Source organism: Bombus terrestris, chromosome 3, assembly GCF_910591885.1.
Source record: "Bombus terrestris chromosome 3, iyBomTerr1.2, whole genome shotgun sequence".
Classification (NCBI taxonomy): Eukaryota; Metazoa; Arthropoda; class Insecta; order Hymenoptera; family Apidae; genus Bombus; species Bombus terrestris.
In genome coordinates, this window is record NC_063271.1 from 16,034,457 (window position 1) to 16,049,494 (window position 15,038).

Below are 15,038 nucleotides of genomic sequence, written 5' to 3' on the forward strand. Positions count from 1 at the left end.
GGGAATAAAAAGCGTTAAAACGTCCTAACTTCAATTTCCACGGCAAATGAAATTGTTTACTAAAAGGTATAATCTACATCTCATGGCTAACATGTGTACATGCTCGTTAATGAACGTTGCAACACCTGCTGGTTTTCTATAACATTAGAAAATAATTGATCAGGATTACTAGATAAATGATATGATAAAATAGAATTTTTCGGTATTCGTACGAACCAAGGATAGACGAAACGCTGAGTGAATGTTTCTGAGTGATAATTTCATTTATTGTAATTTCTGTTTCATAAAAATCAATCTAACGTGCGTTTACTCGTTAAGTTTTTCCTTTTATATTCGGACGTACATGAACGTTAAAGATTCTAAAGTTCTCCGTTATACCGTGATAACCGAAATGAAAATTCAGATTTCAATTTCAGAATCGAATGGCCTCTACTGTGTCTATTTATTGAAGGGTTAAAAATATGTTGACGATCTGTTCGGTTTATTTCGTATTTGTAAAATTAAATTTCCCTTTATCGAAATGGTTTGTGATTACGTGTAATTGCAATTGAAATGATCAAATGTCAATTCTCTTCCTTCCTGAAATTCATTTATCTTACATCGATCGACAACGTAAATGTCAGAGACCGTCGTTATAAATATCTATGAAACGTCAATGTAATGTAACGAGCGACGGATATATAGAAATGTAGTTCCCTGTTATTTCTAGTTTTCCGAAACAACTGATAATAGCGACAGCGTGTAACGGCAATAAATAAAATAGCAGGCTATTGTATTTCGTTCTAAATAAAATAATAAAAAAAAAAAAAAAAAAAAAAAAAAAAAGGATCATTGCAGCGGAGAGTATCGTTGAATTATTAATAAGTTGAAATGTTAATTTAACACATGCATCGAATTTAAGCTTGGCTCAAGTACGTTGTTGATTGGATTTTTAATTTGGTCCTTTATGGAACTAGGCTAATTAACCTGCTCAGTTTTTAATTATCTTTCCTGATTACATTGTAACAGATTAGCTCTGACGATTTATGAAAGTTAATGTTCGTGTACTAAAATTAAAACGTTGAACGAAGATATAAAATATGCGGAAGGCGGCGAAGCTATAAGAAGTAAACAAGCGATGCTCTTTAATATTGATAATCGTTAGATTGTATTCTAATGATTAACCGATTACTTTAACGAAAGTGAATATAATACCTTTACTTTCGTTGCATTCATTATTACGTTTATATATAAAATTTGCTGCTATTAAATTCATTATGATAGTGAAAGAATAATTCCGCCGGAATATTATATCGAATTTCAACGTTAAATGATTATTAAATTATAAACGATGATAAACCATAATAATAAATTATGTCTACCACGTAGTAGGTACGAGAAACGTATAAAATTCTGTTCAACATACACATAATAAAATAATAGAATAAACGAATTGCTAGCTAATTGTTTCATTATAATTCGATGAATAATATCGTAAGTTAATTTCGCGTATATTCAATTACTGAAACACATTGTGTATAATAAGAAATTTTAACATCAAATTACCAAGTAATTTAATTTCTGATCTCGAGATAATCCGCGTGATATCCTCTTTATCCTATCGATATTAAATTTTCACGAAGAAGTTAATTTCAAGCGAATGGTAATATTAATCGAATGTTAAGCACGTATTCTTTGCTACGCTGTCACAATGCTATGTTAATTTATCAAGTCGATAAACTTTTCGACCGGAACACGTAATACGCAAACTTTCACCAACTAATACGAGTTGCAAATTATTAACGCGCTATTCGTTTCTCTAACGTTATTAACTAAGAACTTGCACAAATTTCTATTCAATTTCGAGCAATATACGCTGGAATAACGTTTGAGACGTTGTTAAAAGTGGAAATTGCGATAAACGAATCGTTGACTTTTATCGCTTTCCTACTTACGTGTTACGGGTTTGTATTTGTCGAAAATTTCGACAATGTTCTGTCTATTAAAGAGAAATTACATTCGTCGTTCTCACATGTAAAGTTACTTCACCAATTAACATGCAACGCGCGTGTTTCGTAACACAGACAGCACTATCCTTTAAACCTTGCTGCGATAAATAGGTAATAATAATAATAATAATAAACCGATAATTAATACAATGTTTATGCTGTATAGAGTGTACTATATATCTATATAATAATCTATGTTTAATCTGTGCATTGAGGTTGAATGATAACTCCGACAAATGTGAATGAGAACTCCACGTGCGTAAATGAATTTCATTTTGTAGCCGACAGATGAAATTTGATAAATTATATATATAATTATATATATACTGACAAAATGTTATTTTCTATCTACTTTCTATTATCTAATTTTTATTTTAAAAATAACATTTTGCTAGTTTTAACTCGACTTAGTTGGCGAAAAAGTCGAATTTGCAAATTTATCAAGTATACTTAAACGACGGTATGTTCCGGAATAAGTAGGACTAGATAATCGACAGGAGGTGGTTTCACGTGTGAAAATAAGTCGAAAACGTAAAATAACATTTCTTCGTAGAACGCTTTGTTTCCCAGAAAAATAAATTTGAAAATTTCTCATTTAATCGTTAACATTTATTATCTCGAAAATGAAGCCTTAAACGGGAACATGTTACTCCACATTTTCGACTTGTTTCCACACGTAAAATGACCTCCATGTCGATTATTCAGTCCCGTCCAGTCCGGAATTACCCACGTTCCGGTATGCTTGATAAATTTTCAAACTCAATTTTCTCGACAACCACGTCGAGAATGCAAAAATTTTTATGCTATATATATTTCATTTATATTTCCACGAAGAATCACGCGGTGCTTGCTTCTTCGTATCACTCGGCCCGGGCACCGTACATCAAACTTGCACGTTGAACTATCTCCGCTATTTTTGTCTTTCTCATATCTATCTACATATTAAAACTACGCTGAGACAACGTATTAATAAAGAAGTATGTTCGCTTTTATAGGCAATATCATATTAATTATTAACGGAACGAAATATCAATGAAATTTATTTCCAATTATTATTTGGCTGATTCGTGATGGTTGATGAACAGATACATATATAATACATTATTGTTAAACTTTTCAACAGGTAGTTCAAACTTCGTCAATCAACGTGTTGATTTACTCGTTTTGATGAAATTCCTATATTATTACGAGAAATTCGTTACATTATCCAATGAAACAAGCGATAATGTATTTTATATTCAATTAAAATTTTAACTAAATTCAATACGCGCGTATTCGAATCTGATAATGAAAACCGTACATATATCATTTTTAAGTGCTGTGCCAGGGAATAAATGTTTCAACTATGAAACTATCGCATGCAGGTTGTATTAAGAAGGTTAAAATTATTAAAACGACAACTGCTGGAAAAGCAAGAACTAAAACTCTCGTTCTACTCGCAGAATTTCCACCCGAAATACTTAAATCATTTTTCTCTTCAGAACGTAAAAACAGCATAAAGCTGGAAAGCGCACTACTCGAACATAGTTGGCGTAATTTTAATTTGAGAACGTTCAACTGCATCGAAGTTCTTCGTTTAAAGAGGAATTCTCGAAGCATTACCCGCCTTGCGGTTCAAAGTTTTTCGAACGTTGTTGTTGTTGTATCCTCGTCATTTTTCACTGCCGGACGTGTATCAAATGCACCGCATTGGAACTATCGTTGCTGTAATATTGTAATATCGGGGAAAACCTTGATTAACTAAGAAAGTCTACTTGACCATGGGTCATCCACCTCTGTGGAACGTGTGTATACCGGAGCCATGGTACAAGAGGTTGCCTGTGTCACGTCGGAGACGCAAGAAATCACGAAACCGATAGATCGCCGGTGATCTTGTGACAACGACCATACCCAAATAAAATAAATAAATAAAAAAATCCTACAATGTTAATATTTATAATCTAATATTAAGATTATTATATTATATCGTATTAATTGTTATATTACAATAGGAAAATTAGAAATCAATCTGGAAATCTACGTGGAAGTTACAAGCGAAGCTCCAAAATAACAACTACGTTAAATATTTTTTGGCAGGAAAATCATTGGGTAGAAACTAGTTTTTATTTAAACGAAAGCCAGTTTTCAATTTCTCCAAAAGCGATACGATTCAAGAATTTTAATCGTTAATAATTCTGATTACGAATAATCATTACGAACGATTCGATTTGTTCCTCGGTCGCTCGATAATAATTTTAGATCATGGGAATTTAATTTGAAACAGTAATCAATGGAAGTGACCTGAATTTTTGTTCGGTTATCGAACAGTGACCATTATCAAGGAAAACCGAATTTTGCTTTAGTTACCGATAACCATTATCGATGGCGAAATTGATTTTCGATTATCGCCAAGCAATATCGATGAAAAAAATATTTTCTAGTCACATTCGACTATCGTCGATATTTATTGACATTGCTGATAATCGGTTTTCACTGGCAACGTAAAGGAGCTTAATTATAAAACTGATATGTTTTATTAAGCAAACAAAAAGATACGAAAATGTACGAAACAAAGCATAATATAAAAGATATCACGGTGCAACTGTTAATAAAAATATTCTACTGCGATATCTTTCATCCTATTCGTTTCATATATTTTCATATCTTTTTGTTTGCTCGATAAAACACACAAGTTTTATGAATAACTGCGAACACACGTACTATTGGCTTGTTAACTAGGTGATTGCGGGTTTTGTCATTAGATGATATTGACAAAATTCGCAATCACCTAGTTTCCAACCCAATAATTATCAGTGACGTTAATAACGATTGATAATATAGCCAGTGATAATTGACAATGTAGAGCAAATTTTTGCCATCGATAATGGTCATCGATAACCAAAATAAAATTTTCTCGCCACGGATAACAGTTACTCGTAACAAAAAAAAAAAAAAAAATATTTTAAAAATCCGGTCATTTATGTTGGTTATTGGTAACCAAAGTGAAATTTCTCTCGTCGATAACGATTACCGGCAATCAAAAAAACTTTAATCCGTTTTAACGGTTATTCGCGATCAAAAATTTTTTAATTAAAAACATCAACCTTCATATCGCAACTTTAGAAACTTCTCTTGTAACAGTTATGATGTCTTGTAATTGTAACATTTATGGCAAATATACATTTAGCGAAAAATTAGTATACAGCATGAATAGAAGTAGTCTTAAACATTACAACTGGTGATAAAGATCGTTTCGCTAAATATCGTGGCTTAACACAGCGAATAATTGACTGCTCAAATATTTTCATCGTCTTTGCGCGACGAATATTTTATGTAACTTCTGGATACGGTTTTGCAGAGAAATTAGAAATTTTAGAAATTTCATAATCACGTATAATCGTGGCTCGTCGTGCTGTTAATGAAGTTTCTAAATATTTCGTGTAATATAGGAAAAGTGAAAAGTTTCTAAGAGTCTTCGAGTATCTTCGTGCGTCTCTGTGTGCGTATAATCGAGCGTCTTTAGATCGCGAACGTAGATCGAGGAAGAAATTGCGCGTCTTTGACCGGTTAGGCGGAGCAAAATTGTACGTTAAGAGATTAAAGACTGACACTTGCCAGGGTTACGAGTCATCTAGAAAAATAAGCTCCCGTAGAATATCACCTGAACGCCAATTTTGTCTCCGACTACGAGCACACGTAGTCCTATTACGCTGTTCTCTAGGGGGAGACGAGTGGAGAGCGAAAGAGAAGGCAGAGAAGAGCTGTCCGAGGAGCATCATATTAGTTTGAGAATTTTCTCATAAAAACAGGCTGAAATTTAAAGTTGATTTGAAAGTAGAGATCGGTTTTAGAAAGGCTACCGGTTCGATTGGATCTCAGGCTGAAAGTTTCATCTACAATTATATCTCAAATATTTGTGCAATTTTATATCTTCTTGCGTGTATTGCGTATGCTAAAAATCCGCAATTTTAATTATCGCGTTTCGCACGAGACCAGCATTCGGGCAAATACTTACGAACGAGAATTTATTCAAACAGTATAAATCTTTCGCGTTAAAACTACCTAGAATTTATTTTATAATAATATGGCGTTAATTACCGTCGTTTCGGCACTTGCAATTTTTCGAGAAGAATCGCCTTATAGCGTTGCACAAACGATAAACAATTAACATTGTCGTTATCGAACTCAATTTGTTACGAACTGTCGTCGCATTCGTGCAATTTATATTTAGCATAAATCGTACGCTTAATACAACCTTACGGTTATTAGCAAATTCCTTGTTAGCATATTCCTTATTAACAATTATTTCTAGAAACGAGATAACATTTGCTTGCCGAACTTATCAGAATATTTGTCTCTCGTTCGTTTGCGTTTATTAGCTGAGCGTAATTCTCGCAGTGGTAACGCTTCTCCGGGTTCTCCAGTTGCTGTGTATGATATCGTATAAAAGATAAATGCTTCGGTTAAGAGTAAATTTCGAAAGAAACTATTCGTTAATTTGCCAAGGATTCGTATTCTTCTAATTACACTTGCTAGCCAAGTGTAACTACCACAATCGATGCCAATAGCCCAAGTTCGATCGTAACAGGCGGATCGTTTCTAACTAATTTTACGTAGAACGTTCTGATCGATATTATCGTCGTCCCACTGAACCAGTTGTTCGCGTTTATCGCGTCGCGTCTTAAAATCGGGCAATTGTCTGGTTTGCATGATTCGTTCGACGAACGGTAACGCAGCTGTACGCACAGAAACCGATAAATCGGCTCTACGAACTGATTAGACCTCTCGTATAGAAAGACGGTGTAAATGAACATAAACACGTTTGTACGCGAGAGCCCATAGAAAGGAAATTCCGCGTACGCCGGCAGAAACGACTAGCTTAATTTCAACGACAGCATCGTTTCTGAGAATTGAGCATTCATCGTTAAACATCAAAGCGTTGGCTTTCAGAGATGTACAAGTTTCTGTATGTCACGGTGTACACGTCAAACGTTCCTTGATTCGATGAAATGCAGCCTCTACTTTGCTCGATTTGTCACGGATTAGTTGCACCGTGCAAACAAGGTTTATACTTAGACTTCAAAGTACCGAACATAGATAAAACACAACGCAGGTACGTGTTCTAAACGATGACACGAGCTTCCAAGTTTCCCAAGGAAAAATTGTTTCCCGCTGTTTGCGCGGTGGCCCGCGCTGCTATTCCAACGTTCGCAACGGAAAATTTTTTCCAAATGCGCATTACGCGACACTTTCCGAAAGTTTGTTAACGCTGTAACGAGACAGGAATCGCTGCGAGAATTATAACAGTGAAATTTGAAACGAAACCAACGATGCAGATGGAAATTACGTTATTCTGGACATTTACTTGCGAACGTAGTTTATTTAGTATTAGTGAAAAATTAGCACACGGTATGAACAGTAGTTTTAAACGCACTATTAGTCTCAAAAACGATCTCGCTATTTACCGTGGCTTATCGACGTAGCGAACAAAATTGGTTTTTCCAATAATTCGATGATCTTTTTTCCGATACTTGTGTGATACATTTTCAAATCTGTTCCACATTTTGCACGTATAATAATAATAATCAGCATAGTTTTGTCTCGTTACAGCGCCAGTGAAATTTCGAAATTCATCGGTGCGATATACCCAATGGCTTGAGAAAGCGTTCCAACGTTTATCACGGAAAGTTTTCACGAATGTGCGATGCGTGTCATGCGAGATATTTGGAAATTTCGCTGGCGCTGTAACGAGACGCGAGTATTGTATTGGAAAAATTTGAAATGGATCGGAAAATGTATATGGAAGTTACAGGACCTTTCTCGAAAATTATCTGATAGATTCAAAGATACAAGATCTTTGAAAATATCGTATGGAATTTAATACTAATTTAGTGTGCAATTAAAAAATTACTATACTATTTTATTTCTCCTATATACATGTTGGAGATAAAAGGACATCGGGGCCTTTCTTTTGGAATTTTTGGGAAGACCCCCAATACTTTAGTCTAGACTTTTTATTATAGCTGCACTTAAATAATAAAACTCAGAAGTAGTTGTTTATGATTTAATCCGACTATGTTTACCCGAGATTTATGACAGTAGGCTTGGGCTCGAAGTGACACAACTGGTCGCTAAACGTAGCCACGGTCATGGCATGGACGTTTTTACCTAACAAAGCTATGGAGTAATTGTATAGATCTCCTTAAAAATATAGTTGACCCGAGGGGTACAGAGACGAGTATATAAGTGCAGTTCCATTTGGACTGAGGGAGTTCTACTTATACTGTAGACAAGTAAGTAGACAAGTTACACTTGAATTGTGGACAAGTAAGCTCAGTACGACTTAGACTTTGGAAGAAGACGTATTTGTTATCCCTTTGACCGTGGATTCGTTATTGAACCTAAGATCATTGTCATTGGCATCTCGAGTATCTAATTGCCACGGTTACTTGTCAAACTCTGTACCATATCGGTACTGTAATCATATCGGTACCAGTAAATATCATCCATATCGTATAACAACAATGGTTAATCCAAATGAAGATTCGTTACACGCCCCTAATCCCAATGAGAACTCGAGATATATGTATTTTTCTTTTCTTTTTGCTTAAAAGATGTCCTGTTTATTGTCACATTAGAATGTCAGATTCTTTTGGCACACGAAGGCTTCGTAAATATCAGAAGGAATATAACGTGGAAAAATGTTGTTTTATTTTTAAAGTTCTACGCTTCGCTACCTTTTTCCTAGTACGTTCGCTTTAGCAATAACACTGACTTTTTCGCCCGTTAAAAACGGATTACGCAGACGCGCTCACGCAGCACGTGCCCAGAGCGAATGTTGCGAGTCGATATTTTCTTTTGCGAATCGCTCTCGTTATTTCGTTGGAAGTGTTACCGTGCGGATATCAGACAGCCATTGGAAGTTATTAGACGTTAAAATTTGGCGACAGCTTCGCGTATTCCACCAGTTTCTCGATATTCCCCTTCGAACCTACAAATTGCTTCCGTATCTCGCCAACAGCTAGTCCTCGTATCTTACGCAGACGTCGATTAGAAGTAGAATTTTCGATAAAATTTAAATTTCCCTTTTCAGTTCGTACTTCGATTTATGGACTCGTACATACGTTTTTCTCTTATATATTACGTGCATTTGCATATATATCTGTTTCTCTATCCCATGCGTCGTAGTTTTTGGATGAAACCAACAGCTTGTACACACGTGCAAGATTTTATTTTTCGCGATAAATCGAACAAGAATATATTCTTTCGTGCTTCTTAATTGAGTGACATTACACCAGGTGAATAATGTACTCGAATAAACGATTTTTCTTAATACTTATAAATTACGCGACGCGTTAACATTCAATTAATTCATAAAGGAAAGCATGATAATTATATGAATCAACTTTAAGAAAATAAGTATAATTTTTAATATTAAATAACGAATAATAGAAAAGATGGAATAAATAAGTTAACAATAAAATGATAAACAATACGCGTTTGCTTATTTACAAAAATCAAAATATAAGCAGCTTAAGTAACTCAATATTTTATGGAACGTTCTTCAAAATCAATAACTACATTGTGTTCTTTCCATTCGAAAAAATTCTGTAACGTAATTTCCGCACTAAAGGACCTTCTATCGTAGCATTTTCGTCAGAGAATTTCAAATAATCTAGTTCTGCTTCGAAATCTTTTTATTACCTTTTTTTATTACGCCTTTGAATCCATCGAAAGATTTACATTAAAATTTTTACTTTGCCACTACTTTCTTTATGTCGCTGCATATCAATTATTTATTGAAGCTACTTCGTTCTAACGTGGCAATCATTCTGAAACATCATAAAAACTTGGAAGGATATTTCAAGCAAAATTACAGGTTCACATTGGCAAAATGATTCTAACTTACTTGAAAATAGTTGCTTGATTCAAGCAACTGTACACGTTAACAAAATAGTTTCAAGTAACTTGAAATTAGTTGCTTGATTCAGGTAACTTGACCAGTCTGAATCATCATAAAAACTTGGAAGGATATTTCAAACAAAATTACAGATTCACATTGGTAAAATAATAGGTTCACATTGACAAAATGGTTTCGAATTGCTTGAATTCAAATCGTTTGACGAAGCAACATGACTAATCTGAATAGTTTAATTGTCATCTTTATCCATGACTCGCATAGTCAATCGAGCCATTCGGAAATCAGATTGACCAACTCCAAAATTGAAAAGTAGTGAAAAGTAATTACAAGTATCGCAAGTGGTGAGACAATATGCGATAAAAGTGAAAAGATGAGCGTGGCGTTAAGCTCTAAGGAACTAGAGGTTTTGTGAGAATCAATCGTGTATTTGGACGATGAAATTGCGAAATTATGAGATTGTCCAAAGATGAAGTTGGTCAATTTGACTTTCGCCAGGCTCGATCGTCACTACGACAGTTCTCGCGTATCGAAACTATCTTGATGTTTGTGTCGACAGATGAGACGAATGAGCGATCGTGGCGGAGAAGGATCAGGACCAGCTCCTCAGCTAGATGGCCGAAGAAATTCGGTCGTTACGATGGAAAGAGTGTCATCGACGTTGTTTGGCAGTAATCGTCAGTTGGACGTTATGGACAACATCGCAGACCTAAAAGCGAGGAAGGTAAGGATCTTTCGTTTATTTTAGTCGCTCTATCTCCGCTAGTTTGCAGACTAAGAAAAACCGAGTTTAAAGTTGACGAACTTCTATACGATCGTGCGAAGTTAAGATTTGAAAGAACCACATATTCGTTGCTCTCCAGGTATACAATTTTCATCGTATTATTTATTATTTTATTCTTTGTAACTTATAATTATTTACACATCATATCGTTCTTTATAACAATGTACGCATACGTGGATTCATCAATTACTTTTTTTTTCTTCTTTTTTAGATGGAGTTAGAACAATTATTAAATAGGCGAAAATTAACAGTTAAAATTACGGACGAATCGAGTCGCTATGGTTTTCATTCCTTGTTCGTCAGGAGCCTCGCTAAGGAAGCACGTCTTCGTCGGTGAAGCTTATAGCATGGTCGCGAAGAAGCTTATTTTTCAATTGGAATCATAAATTATTAAGCAATAACATAGAAATTTGCTTCATCCCGCGCTCAATCGCCAGGGACGTGTCGTAAACTCGGTATCTCCGCAGGGTAATTTGGAATTATATTACAGCGGTACAAGTTGCCGAACTTCCTCACCCGCAGAGATATCGTGATCTTCTCGGAAAACTAACATCTCGTGTTAGTTCAAGTAGCGACCCATCTTTGCCAGTAGAAGGCGCGCCAAGAGCACGTGAAAGGCTGGTCATGACACTCGCGGCATTCACACCTCGAACACAGAAAAAGATACTTGTTAACGTTCAAGCGGTTCAGATATTGATCAACTTTCGCGCGACACAAACGTTGTTCAAACTTGGAACGCTACAGGCATTTTTCAACTCTGTTACGAGCAAACTTATACATATTCATTGAAGACATACGAAAGAATACGCGCTGTATTCGTTATCATGCGTTTTTTTTATTAGAGTTCAGACTTTTATGGATCGTCATTATTGGAACAGCAAGCGTTCAGTTCTGTTCTTCCCTACGTGCTCATAATCTTGGCTGATAACCGCCATTCGCTATATACATCGTTGGTATCGACGTCAAAGGATTAATACAGACAAATACGTCCGTACAATCCGATTTGATTGATTTTAGATTTTGCATCAAACAGATCTCTATATAAACAGATAATTTCTGATTCTAAACATTTGTATTGCTTCTTCTTCCGCTTTGAAATCCTCTACAAACGCCTTTTATAGTCGTTCAACTTTTCAGCTTACAGAAAAGAACATTACGCGTATTCCTAGCAATCGCCCAAAGACTCGAACGTGTGCTTCGATAAAGCTCGCTTAACTTTCATCGACACATCGATAACTTTGCGTTCCAAGATGTTATTACGCCCTAGAATCCCTAACATAATTTTAGAACCAGAATTTCTGTGCAAAACAATTCCATCGCTTTGTCACGTTTAACGGCTCAATCATCGAAACATGTATCATAACGCACGAATTATGATAAAAAAGAAACTGTCTTTCGAATAAAAGCAATCCGTTTGCCAGGTGCGCTTAAGGATGTACAGGACGTCGACGGAGCAAGTGTACGAAATGCAGCCGCTGGAGGGTAACAGTTCTGTTCAACGTTACACTGAACAGCCGAAACAACGATTCTTTGAAATGCCTACTCTGTCGGTTTCGCCGACGTCTTCTCTCCGAAAGCGCGTCTCGGAACTGCCAAGAGCCGCGAGAACACCCGTTTTCGGTGCTGCGGGCATGGTCTGCTCTAATAGGGATCTGATATCGATCCTAAGCTCGGTAGGGTCTTCCGCGACGGAAATGTCGAAGAAGCCGGAAGATTTAGCAACGGCCAGTTCAAGTCTTAGGTTCGATGAATTGAAGGTAGTGAAGGCGATGAAGAAAATGTTCGGTAAAAAGTCCCCTAATAGCGAGGTCGTATGGGACAACACTAGTGGAACCAAAGTGGACGCTCAGGTAAGTTGTATTTCTCGTTACGATATCGTTTCTTGTTTAAGAGCCATCATAGGTGAAAGGAGGAATGAAAAAGAAAATCGTAAATCGTAAAATCTCTTCCAGAGAATGCACTTTATCGTAAAAATTAATAAAGTCAACAACAACGTGAAATTAAATAATTGTTGTTTGATATTCTGTATTATCGATATAGGTGAAACGTGGAGAAGATAATTTGCAATCATTGCGGACAATATCGCAGTGACATTATTATCAATCGGTAATATTAAAGATAAAATTCATATGGGATGAAAACAGAGCGTCAAAAGTGGTTATTTTTCGATCTTCTTGCGAAGGGAAAATTCCTGCAAAATGTTTAAGAACGGCTCTCAACAAGGAATAAAAAATGTTATTACAGTTCCATTTTCGTGTTCGTTTTTTTTTTTTTTTTTTCTACATGATCCATGTGAAATAATTCTTCAGATGCTCTGCTGGTAAATGAATCGACGTTTGTAATAGAGGAAATATGAAGTACAGCGAGATCGTTGTTGGCTATTGTTCTACACCGATATCGACAAAATAATTCTTCGACAACTCTATTGATAAATCAATTGTAGTTTGAAATCAAAAGAATCTGAAGTACCATCAGTTTGTTGCTACGAGAACAATAGCCACCAACGATCTCGCAGTAATTCGGATTCGTTCGATTTTAAACTTCAATTGTTTTACCGACAGAATCTCTGAATAATTATTTTGCTGGTAAATTCTGCTGGTATATCGATTAGAGTTTGGAATCGAGCAAATACGAAGTACAAGATGGCTATTGTTCTCACGTAGCAACAGTCTGATAGTATTTCAGATTCGCTTGATTTCAAACTTAGTTCCCTTGGTTTAATTACTGATTTATCAGCTGGATCAAAATTTAAAGAAAATGAAGATCAAGTGTAGCGCGTAAGTTTGACCTCTGCTTAATTTTTTCATCTCTACACTCATCTTTTTCAACTTCCATGTCACATTTCGTATAAATGCTAATAATTCTTTCTTTTTTTTTTTTGATAAATTCTCTTAAACGTCGCACAAGAATTTTTCGTTCGCGAGGAGATGCAAAAATGGCCACTTTTTGACTTAGGTCAAAATTTGCAAATTTGGGGTTAGCCCCAACTTAACCACACTTTTAATCCAACATGAATTTTATTTTAATATTACTGATCTCTGATGGTGGATCTGCGATACTGTACTTAATGATTGTAAACTATCTTATCGACCTCTCATCTATATTAATAATATAGGAATATTAAATAACAGTTAAATACTTGAATATATGTTATTTGATTTGTTTTAGAACGAAGCTCATTCTCTGGAGTGAAACTTTTAGTTTCTCTTTCTTACGCGATAAAGGAGAGGTGCAAGGATTTAAATATTTATAACATTATGACCTTTATTCTTTAAGCATGAAAATATTTTAAATACAAGCATATAAATATTACATATAAATATTTCTATTTACATATACATCAAGTAAATTTACATATACATTTTCATCTTGGTAAAAAGAGCATGTAAGTTATCGTATTTACTATTACGTATTTTAACGCGAAATCTCGTTTCATAAAAATTTTCATTCAAATACGTAAACACATAATATTCATAAATTTATAAGAACAATTTTGTCCGTAGGTATTTGGTAGCGCAATTGAGAAGATATTAACGGCGCAGAAGGGAAACGATACGGAGATACCGAGGGCTTCCGGGTCGAGCGGAAAGCCCTCGGTATCTTCGAACAAACCAATGTCAGGTGAAGTGACAAATTTGTTTTGGAATAGCAAGAACCAAAAGCAGACGGAATTCAGCGAACCGTCTCTCTGTGCTTCCCTAAAGGACCTATTCAAGAAGTAATGGGGAAGAACAAATACTAATAAATGTTAAGTGTCTCTAGTTTAATTAACACTTCTTTATCTAAGAATTTCTTCCCTAAAAGACCTATTCATTATGTAATGTAGAAGCACAAATACTAATAAATGCTAAGTTTCTCTCGTTTAATTAACACTTATTTATTTAAGAATTTATTCAGAGATTAACACGACCTAATAGATGACTGACAATCTGGTGTAATTCAAATTAACGAGCTATACTTTCCTTGTACTTTCTTATTGCTATACCTCTACAATATTCTTTTATCGTATCTGTCGATTTTAATCTCACACAAATATCTAATAAATGTGTATACAGTAGTTGACGAAAATATTAGATAGAAGATTTTTGCGAATATATATTATGTGTGTTAGTGTCTTTCTTCACTTCACTTCAATGTAACGAGACGTGTCTATCATGATTACACCGGTAAAAATTGAGACTAATTTGGAAATATATATATGGAAGCTAGAAGTTGCTTATTGCAGACGTACACATAGCAAAAAACTAATGTACAATGTAAAGAGTATTTTTTAACATATGATTGATTAGGTAGCAAAAATGCTCCTACTAAAAATATTGTGACTTATTTATACAATACATAATTAACTGTCCAAATACCGATGGTAATC

General features: G+C 35.0%; 1 protein-coding gene and 1 long non-coding RNA gene across 5 annotated transcripts in view; both read left to right on the forward strand.

The window, feature by feature from the left end:
- LOC125384768 overlaps window positions 1–14,535 on the forward strand; it is a 92,949-nt gene extending 78,414 nt beyond the window's left edge. For 2 of the 4 annotated variants that reach the window (XM_048404641.1, XM_048404643.1), the window contains 3 exons: window positions 10,445–10,609; window positions 12,091–12,519; window positions 14,173–14,535. In XM_048404641.1, coding sequence (XP_048260598.1) covers window positions 10,445–10,609; window positions 12,091–12,519; window positions 14,173–14,391 — 813 coding nt within the window. In that variant the 3' untranslated portion in view covers window positions 14,392–14,535. Of the gene's footprint in view, window positions 1–10,444; window positions 10,610–12,090; window positions 12,520–12,709; window positions 12,769–13,912; window positions 14,055–14,172 lie in introns of those variants that run through there. The other 2 variants (XM_048404642.1, XR_007223528.1) reach the window with 2 other exon arrangements.
- LOC125384774 lies at window positions 10,610–11,050 on the forward strand. Its single transcript, XR_007223535.1, has 2 exons — window positions 10,610–10,748; window positions 10,881–11,050. It is a non-coding gene; the product is annotated as an uncharacterized LOC125384774 (long non-coding RNA).
- Window positions 14,536–15,038: the final 503 nt, after the last annotated feature.